Source organism: Spermophilus citellus (assembly GCF_964194105.1).
Source record: "Spermophilus citellus genome assembly, chromosome: 10".
NCBI classification, from domain to species: domain Eukaryota; kingdom Metazoa; phylum Chordata; class Mammalia; order Rodentia; family Sciuridae; genus Spermophilus; species Spermophilus citellus.
The window spans coordinates 64,042,478-64,052,961 of record NC_138197.1 but is presented as its reverse complement, the minus strand read 5'-3'; the positions used below and the strand labels follow the sequence as shown (position 1 = coordinate 64,052,961).

Sequence of the window (10,484 nt, the reverse complement as noted above, 5' to 3'; positions counted from 1 at the left end):
CGATTCTTTAAGGGTGAGCCTGTCCCTTTAAATACGCCTCCGTCGGAGGCTGAAAAATCAAAAGCTTCCGGACATGCGCAGAGCGTGCAGAGGAACGCCTTCTTCTGGATTTAACACCGGCGCGAGATTTTGGCGCCGCGTGGGGATCGTATATGTGTTCATGATCAGGTCGGGATTGAGGGGTCCTACTTTTTATCCTCAAGAGAAGGGTGACGTGGGCCAGGGTCGCGCCTTGTACGGGCGGGGCAGGGTGGGCGAAGAAACAAGTAGAGCTGCTGTCAGTGTTGGAGAGTGTTTGGATGTGGAGGCTGTAGTTGGAGGGGTGGCTTCGGTAGGAGTTTCACAGGCCTGGGCGATTGGTGAAAGAAGAGGATGAAGGACAAGGAGCTACCCTTCTCTGTTTCCAACACCGTCGCAGTATCCCTCCTCAACCAGCAGTTCCTCAACCACTGCCAGCCAGCTGCCCTCAGCGCCCCACTCTTCCCTCATCAGCAGACTTCTGCCTGGGAACACTGCCCTTAATGCATAACTCCACTTGGGCGCCCTTTCCACCCTCAAGGTCCCCTCAAGTTTTTTCCACCTATTTCATTAGTTTAGAAGTCTTTCATATCTTTTCGTGGGGAAAGAAATGATGATCATCTTCTGGGGCCAATTCCTCCAGCTGAACCCCTTGTTTTTCTTCCCCAACTCTTACTCCATCAGATGTATCCTGCTCAGTTTCCTCAAAATCGACTTAGAAAAATGTCCTTTTGGATTGTGTTCCTTTTCTACTCGAACATCTCCAGTGGTCAGCTAGTGATGTTGCAATCGATTCTAAATCTTTGACAGACCATTCAATGTCCTTCATACTCTGGCCTTTATCCAGCTGTTTTTTACAAAATTCTGTCAAAGTTTCCTCCCACCTCTAAGTGCTCTGTATCCGGGCCATTTTTCTCTAACATATTGCGTATTTTGTTTGCATGTTACTTATATCTCTGTCATGTTTCTACCTCTTGAAATATTTCAAAGACTTAGATGTCTGCTTCTTATATTGTGTCTTTCCCGATTATCCTAGGCAAAAGTCACCTTTTCTTCCTTTTCATTCTTAAAGCTCTTATTTTGTTTTAGGTGTTTCATTCAACAATCAGTATTGATTATAGACTTACTGTGTGCTTGATGCTGTTCTAAACACGGGTTAATCAGTGCATAATGCAGAGTTCCTTTTGGTATGGAGTTGATATTAGATTTGGGGACATAGACAGTAAATAATAAAGAGAAACATTAGCTAGACATGCTATGGAGAAAATTAAATAGGATTTTGTGGAAGAGGATGACTTGCATATTCCTATGGATTATTGGTCAAACTAAACCTCTCAGAATGTGAATCCTAAAAGATACAGTTATATGATTAAGGACAAATTTAAGCAGCAAAAACAGTTATGAAGATAGTGAAGAATGGTAGTATAACTGGAGTATAGTGGGTAATGGGGTAAAGGTACAAGATGAGTTTGGAGAACAAAGGCAAAATGTTTTTGGAAGCCACTACAAATAATTTGACTTTTGTTATAAATGTAATAAGAGGGCTTTAAACAGAGTTGTGATATGATTTACCTTTTTAAACAACATTCTGGATACCGCATCGAGAAGGACTATAGTACGCTGGATGCATAAGCAGGGATTAGAGGCCTTCACAAAGTCTTGAGAATTTGGGGGATGGAAGTATTTAAAGTAATGGTGATGAAAGGACAGTGAGAGTGATCAGGGAGTCATATCCTTACAGTTTGTGCAGATTTTTTGTGTGTGTGTGTGTGAGAAAATCAAAGTTATGATCATAAGAAAGGATAAAAAAAATAAAGTGAGAGCTTGAGGATGAAATTGAGGAAGCGAGAAACCAAGAAATTAAATGGATTATCCATATAGATGATCATGATGTAATGCTGGATAAGAATATTGTGAACCAGAAGTTTTAAGTGAATAAAGAAAAGTCATCAGGAGAGAGAGGATGGCAGTGGAGGATAATGCCTGATGGCATGATCTGCAAAGGAATTGGGATTTTTAGAGGTAGGGAAGAAATGATAGGGAAAGATCAGTGGGAAACAGAAAGTATAATCTCCAGGTCCTCAACTAGATAAGTGTAGGAAACAAACAAACAAACAACAACAACAACAAAACCACTTTACTTGAGAGGACTATTGAAGAAGGACCCTGGGGAAATAGCCAGGTTTTAATAAGGACAAGAAATAGAAGGGACTGTGTAGGAGACTAAAGAATTAAGGAAAATGTATATCTTCATTTAGTAAATTAGGATATAGAGAATTTGCTGTGATTTCTGCATAGCACAATGGAAAGGATTGAGAAGGGAAGTGGTTTGCTCAGTTGGTCCAGTTTAGTACACTATATTTTAGAAATGAGATGAAGGTCCAGATGATGATAAATTATCTGCATAATATGAATAACACAAACTGAGTATTAAGGCTCCTAGACAATTTATCTTTCCAACAGCTCCATAAGTTATCGTAGCAGTGGATTTTATTACTGAGTGAAGGTGTTCTCAGAGAACAACTCTCTTGTCTACTGCTTCAAAAAAACCCTGTAAGGATTTCTTGTCTATGATGCCAAGGATATGATTACAATTTTTCTCTGAATCAACCTCACATTTTTATATCACTATTAATTGAGGGCTTTAGGGAAGGCTTAAAGTCCAGGACTAACCTAAACCTCCCATGAAATGTAAACTCATAGTAAGTTGGCATTTAGAACTTTGTTATCAATTTTGACTTTTTTTTTTTTTTATCTTGTCCCCTCTCCTGTTTTAACTTCTAATATATAAAAACCTAGTCACTATTTCTCTGGAATTAGTTGAAAGTTTTAGGCTCAAGAGGTGGGATTGGACAAATCATTGTACTTGTCTTTTCTTTGTGGACCTACAGATGATTTTTTTTTTTTTTTTTTTTTTTGTGTAAGCTTGGAATTGATCCTTTTTAATTCTGGACAGGAGGCAGAAGACTAGAGTGAATGAAGAATCAATTTATAAATCAGTAGTTGTACCAAAAATGGGTCGAATACACATGATTTATAGTCATAAATTATTAATGTCATCTAAGGGGACTCAGGATTGAAAGGTCTATGTACATCTTGTAAACCTTTTCCCTTTTTTGTTAGCTACAACTTCTCTTTCTGATTAACTAATTGTCTTTTTGTTTCTTTTGTAGGCATTATTATTGAAGAATGGAAGAAGATACACATTATAGAATCAGGTTTAGTTCTTTGTGTTTCATCAATGAACATGTTGGATTTCAGGGTACTATAAAAAGCTCACCTGGTGACTTTATTGTTATTGAGATTGATGAACAAGGACAGTTAGTTAATAAAGCCATTGATGAACCAATTAATGCAGTTAGTAAAATACCTGAGCTGAATAATTTTGCCAAAAAGCCAAAATTAGATCTTCAAAATTTGTCCTTTGAAGATGGAAGTTACCAAGAACTTAATACTTTGTCTAAGTGCTCTGATGGTGACCAAAATCATCAGTCTAAGTCAGAAAAAGAAGATACCATCAATGATAGGACTTCCAAGTGTGAAGAAGAAAAAGCTGATGTATTAAACTTCTTTTTAGATGAAAAAACAAATGAATTACTGAATCAGTTTGCCTGTGATGTAAAAGAGAAATGGAATTCAGAAACTGAGCTAATTGGGCCATCTCCTGAATTCTCATTAGGCAGGATCCTTGACAAAAACCAAAGGGCTATTTTACACAGTGCTATTAGGCAGAAATTTCCTTTCTTAATAACTGTAGGAAAAAACAGTGAAATTGTTATAAAACCAAATCTTGAATATAAAGAACTTTGCCATTTGGTATCTGAAGAAGAAGCACTTGACTTTTTTAAGTATTTGGATGCAAAGAAAGAAAATTCCAAATTTACCTTTAAGCCTGATGCAAACAAAGACCACAGAAAAGCTGTCCACCATTTTGTCAATAAGAAGTTTGGAAACCTTGTGGAGACCAAATCTTTTCCTGAACAGACTTACAGTGCTGGTGATCCAAATGTAGTAATAACAGTAAGATTTCGGGAAAAAACAAAGCACAAGAAAAGGTCTCTTCTTGAATGCCAGGAAAGAAAAGTGATATATACAGGTAACTAAATAATAAATCATGTCTTGGAATAGCTTACTTAAATTTAAAATTATGTGGAAGCTGAATACCTTCAATGAGTTGAGTAGACATGGCTAGAGAGATTCTGTGAAAAAATATACTGGTCTGTTACTTAAAGGAAGATGAATCCTTCCAAATTATATCAGTGTAAAAATTAACCTGAAAACTTGGGTAATAAAGATGTTTATAGTTAACATAGCCTCAATTGTATCATGTTGAAACCATTGTTTTATGCTCAAAAAGTTTTATCGATTTCACATTTTGAACATCAATTAAAATTAAGTTTTTGGAGATAAGAAGAATTTGTTTGCTATGTTTGGAAAAGTTGAAAAGAACCCCTCATAACCCAAAACAATTAAACTTCCCTACCCATGGTAAAGACTCCTAAAACTGGGCTCTGTCAGTCTTCTCTAGGATGTGCTCAAGTTTTGGCATGCATTTTAATCATCAGAAATTTTTGGTAAAATGAATTTTTGAGTCCCATTCCAGTTTGTGATTCAGAAGGGTTGGAGGGGGACTTTACAAATCCTTCACTAATACTTTATCTATTGGTTTGGGGACTACATTTTTAGAATCACTGTTTTAGGGGATGTATAGAATTCCTAGGACAGATGAAATTGATGAAATCTCACTGTACAGTTCTAGCTAACAAAGTTTAATTGGTCTGTGTCCTGTTTGAAGAATGGAAAGTATTTCATATGGTCATGTTTTACAAATTTACTTAGTGAATTATTTAAAAGAAGACCAGTAACCCAAGTTTGCATGGTTGAATGTGGCACAGAAACAGGACTATGTACCATGTACATACTTTGTGTTGTAAATGAAAAAGAGTTTGGATTTTTGAGTTGTGTGAGTATAACTTTTTATTATGACTCTAGTTCACAAAAATATTTATGAAATTTTAAATATCCTTAAGATTTAAGTTCCTTAAATGTGAAAATGGAAATAATATATAGGCAAATTATTTAACAATTTATATCTTTTTCCCCCCTCCTCAGTATTGAGTATTGACCTCAAAGGTGCTGTATCACTGAACTATATCCCCAGCCTTTCTGATTTTTTATTTTGCAACAGAGTCTTGCTAATATGCCACCACGGTTGCCCTTAAATTTCAGAACCTCTTGTCTCAGCTTCCAAAAGCACTGTGATTACAGGTGTGCACTACCATGCCTGGCACAATTCATAACTTTTAAGTGTACTTTAAAAATGAGATAATAGTAAAACCTCAAAATGATATTCTCAGGATTAATTGAAACTCATGAAATTATTTAGTATATAATAATTACTTAAACGTTAGTATCTTTTTCTCTCCTGGTAATTTCTGTCTAGTTGTATGACTTGACTTTCCCAAGATAAAGCTGCTAACATAGAATTTGACATATCAGGCATGCAATAAATATTAGCAGATAAGTCTGTTATGAAGGAAAAACAATATTAACTTTATATGTAGGGAGAAGAATTGCTGTTAAGTGATTTAAACAGCTCTAGGAATTCTTATTTTTAATACGACTTGAAATTCTAATAGTACTAATTTGAGTTAATGAGTCAAATGTGGAAACTTTTTATATTAATTTAAATAAATTTTGTAAAGCTATGAATGGTTGGAGGGATATATTAAAAGAAGAATTAATGGCTTGCCTGAGGATGATTATGAAGGTACTGAGATACCTACAAGCCCAAGAACAAAGAAAGAGACAAAAATAAATTTTGCCTACTCCATATTTTTGCTTAGGCAATGCTTTGTGAGAATCAAAAGGTAAAAATATTTAATAACCAGATCTCTATAAAACCTGGATGCTTTTTAAAAAAAATCCTTAAAATTTTTTTAATTGTGGTAAAACCATTTTAATTATTTTTAAGTGTATAGTTCAATGGTAAGGGCACTCATATTGTTGCACAAATATCACCACTATTTGTCTCCAGAATTTTGTCATCTTTCCAGGGTGACGCTCCATACTTATTAAATGAAGGTTTGTGTTACTTAGCATAATGTGTTCAAGGTTCATCCATATTGAGGTGTGTGTTAGAATTTCTTTCTTTTCTAAGGCTGAATAATATTCCATTGTATGTATATAACACATTCTGTTCGTTCATTCATTTGCCAATGTATAGGGTCACTTCTATTTTTGGATTATTGTGAATTATGCTGCTATGAATATGGTTATATTCAAGTTGTCTTTTCAGTTCTTTGGGGTATATACATAGCAGTAGAATTATTAGGTTATATGGTAATTCTGTGTTTAATATTTTGAGAAATTGCTCTGCCATTTTTCAATGACACATTTTTGAAATACTAGTAAAAAAGACTTTAAGCATCCAATAAAAATTTCATTTTAGATATTTATTTTCCATCACTAGAGGATTCATTTGACTTGTAGGTCTTAAATTTCCTCACTATGTTTGTGCTTTCCTTTAATCTTTGAGTCTATTTTTGATAGAGCCTTAAAAATGTTTGCTAATTTCATCTCTTTCATGGACTGATCTTTATTTGGGTTATGGGTCATGTGTTTATGCTTCTTCACATGTCTAATACTTTTTTTTAGAGGCCCCAAATTGTGCTATTGCATTGTTGAGTATCTGAATTGTGTTGTCTTCTTTTTTGATTCATTTGAAGTTTCATTTTAAGTTTAAAGGGAAATTTACAGTAGGTTTTACTCTGTGACCATTATAGAGCTCTTGTCTAGAAGAAGTCCAGGATAAAGATCAAGGTGCAGTAATGTTAGAGTCTGGTTCTCTCCTTAGTTTGCAGATCAGCACCTTCTCTCTCACATGTCCTTTTCATGTTTTTTTTTTTTAAATATTTTTTAGTTGTTGATGGACCTTTATTTTATTTATTTATATGCAGTGCTGAGAAATGAACCCTGTGCTTCACACATTCTAAACAAATGCTCTACCACTGAACTATGACCCCAGCCCTTCATTGTGTGCTTTTGAGGGAAGAGAATGAGAATGCTGTGTTGTATCTTATAAAGATGCTAAACCTATTGTACTAGGGTTCCACCATGATGACCTCATTAACTTTAATTACTTCATTTGAGGCCTCATCTCCAAACTGGCCATACTGGTGTTTGGGCTTAAGCATATGAACTTTGAGGGTATACATATAATCAGTACATAACAGATGAGAAATGATTATTATTATTTCATGTCACTAAGTTTTAATGCAGTATTCAGAAGTTAATAGTGATTTTGGTACCAGAAATGGTTGCTTCTATAACAAAAACCTAAAACTGGTAGGTGCCTATTCTTAGGCAGAAGTTTGAATGTCCCTATTATGAAAAGGGATTATTATGATAGTTTACAGTAAAATGTTAGAATCAAGACAAAAGGGATCCTTGGTATATAGTGCCAGAAAATTTAACATTGTGTTAATCTTTAGTTAAAATGGAAAGCAAAAAAATGTATCTGTTGAAGGAATGCTCAAAGAAAGATTTCCAGGCAAGTGTTGTAATGTAAACTGGCTTTTTACTGCTTATGGTAAAATTTTAATGGAAAACCAGTCACATATAAAAAGGAACTGGATATTCTGTGTCAAAAAAATACAAACAAATTATATGCATACATATTTAAATTTCCAATCACTCTAAGTCGCACATGATGTTTAAATTAAGAAATGGCTTCCAGGCAAGGTCCAGACAGCATGCTCTAAGAAGGAAATCTAGATGTAATTATACAATCCTTTTGTTAAAATTTTAGAAAGATTTGTAATAATGCTTTAGAGAGTAGTTCAGACAGACAGAGGCCTTCTAAGGATTCTAAAGGTGTAATTCTTGGACTCCTGTTTGAACAGTAGTTCTAGGATTTTTAGGGGAAATATATCTCTGCAGCTTTAGCCCAAAGTAGGAAAGGTCTTTTCTTAATAAATTTGATTATCTTTTGTCTAAGGGAGTAAATCCAAAGAAGATCCATACAGTTCTTTTAAAGGGTCAGACAGTAAGTACTAAATAAAGAGGCATTTGAACTCCCAAACTTAAAAAGGCAGTCACTAGTGTGGGAAAACTATTTTGCTACAAATAGGCATATATGGAAAAATACTTTTTCCCCCCAGAACTAAGAACCAGAGGTAAATGTAAGAGCCATTAACAAATTCCTAGACATTGATAGTACTAAATTCTGATAAAGGGACTGCTAACATTTACTTAGCTAGCATGGAATTACTAAGGATCAGTGACTTCTTCGTAATTACAGTTTGAATGTGGAATTCAGAGTGCTTATGCCATGTGTGTCCCAACATATTGAGGTGTGTGAAAATCCGATATGTTTTCTTTCACAGTTCTTTGTATCCTTTATATTAAGAGAAGTTGTATTTGGGGATGTAAATTCAAAAGAAAATATACCCAACTTGTGCCTTATTTATTTCTGAATTTGATGTAGATGTAGAGATCCTAGAATTTGAGCTGATGTAATAGGATGAGTCTTTGGGGCCATAGAAAATATGTATATTTTGAATAGGATTGGAACATTAAATATGATTCAGAGCATGGATTTTATTTTTTAGCATTCATGATGGTTCTCAGTGTGCCAATCCTCCTAATGTTGCCACAGTTTGGCCTGAGTGACCAATAGGACAGGACAGTAATTGTGGTGTATGATATGACTTTTGAAGCTAGATCTTGAAAGTATTATACTTTTGGTCCATTTTTCCTGGATTGCTTACTCTGGGGAAAACCAGCTACTATAATATAAGATACTGAAGCCATCCATTCTAGAGGAACTAAGCCCTCTCACCAACAACCAACACCAACTTGCTCACCATGTGAGTGATTCTCTTTGGAAATGGATTCTCCAGTTCCTCTTAAGCTTTTAAGTCATGGTAGCCCTAGCTACATTTAACTAGAACTTCATGAGACCTAAGCTAGATCCACCCAACTGAGATGCCCTTGAATTCCTGACCCAGAGTAACCATGAGAGATATATCAACGTTGTAAACCACTAAGGTTTGGTGTGACTTGTTATGCAACATTAGATTAATAATACATAGCCTTTAACCCTAGATATATACAAATTGTTAACCAGCAACGAACTCAAGGGATTACCTATTCTGATTTCTAGAAATCTTTCTCATCTGGTACTCTGCCTGGTAAATTCCAGCTCACTTAGCCTTCCTGAACTCCAGTCTCTTTGCCCTTTTAATTCAGCGAGACTATTCTATCTGGATTCTACCTCCATGTATTGTGGTCCAGAAAGTATTTCTAAGTAGAAAACCAGCAGCATTTCAGGACTCACCTCATGTGACGACTGTTATTCAGTTTCCAAAAACAGCTATTCTGTATGTTTTGTTCAGTTTTCTAATTATTTACAATGGGCTGGTATTCATGATTCCAACATAGCTCAAGGTGGAAGTCTGAAACTAAATTTTAAAATTTAATATTATTGATTTTCTTTGTAATGCTTCATTTTTCACAAATAAGAAAAAGTTATATATCTTATAAATTTAGTGACATTTAAGTTTTTGTAAGAGTTCCCGTGTTGTGTTACTTCAATAAGATTCAGTATAGAAAGATAAATTTAAATTGATTATTTTAAATTGGAACTAAAAGTCTCATTGTCTTAAATTCAAGGATATAAACTTCTACGTAGATGTAATAATATCATTGATTTGATTCTCTAAAATGGTTATATGAAATTCCAAATAATTATGGACACAGAAGTGCTTTTTTCCTGTGGCTGGGAATATTGCTCAGTTGGTAGTGTGTTTGCCTTGCATGCACAAGGCTCTGGGTTTAATCCCCAGCACCAAAAAAAAAAAAAAAAAAAAAAAGGAAAGAAACTAAAACAGTGCTTATTTCCTTAGGCTAATTTGCAACAAACTACTAATCTTAAATGAATTGGGGATTCCTTCTTACATGGCTGACCTTTCCTAATGATATCCCCAAGATTATCTGGAATATATATGACATGTTGAACCCTAATCTTTAATCTCCTACCATGAATGTTATTGTATAAAATTTAAATTGGATTGCTAGCCTAGAACTACAGTCATTGAATATAATAGTTAAAAAAATAAGAATAATCTATTTTGGGGGAGCATTTAACCTTGGAACTTGAAAAGAATTTGAGGAAGAGATGCTGCTGTTATTAGATCCTGAAGAATAAATAAAAGTATGACAAATAATATATGGAAGGTACATGTTTTAGACAGAGAGACTCGTACAAAAATACAGAACTGTGGAAGGTTGTAGTCTATCCAAGGATTAAAGAAGTTCTCTGTGTCAGAATTATAGGGTACACAATGAAAGGGGTACATATGGAGATGGGAAAGCTAAATTTGTGCTAGATATGAATGAAAGGTTAAGGGATTTGGATTATTTTTTTAAATTTGTAGGCCATTAATGACCAAGTCCTTTTAAAC

The 10,484-nt window shown here is 34.6% G+C and overlaps 1 protein-coding gene across 5 annotated transcripts in view; it reads left to right on the top strand.

Annotated features, from left to right (window-relative positions):
- The first annotated feature begins 84 nt into the window (after nt 1-84).
- PUS7L (pseudouridine synthase 7 like) overlaps nt 85-10,484 on the top strand; it is a 55,119-nt gene continuing 44,719 nt past the window's right edge. For all 5 annotated transcript variants that reach the window (XM_081311551.1, XM_081311549.1, XM_081311552.1 and 2 more), the window contains exons 1-2: nt 85-168; nt 3,192-4,114. In XM_081311551.1, the coding sequence (XP_081167677.1) occupies nt 3,208-4,114 (907 nt within the window). In that variant the 5' untranslated portion in view covers nt 85-168; nt 3,192-3,207. The remainder of the gene's footprint in view (nt 169-3,191; nt 4,115-10,484) is intronic.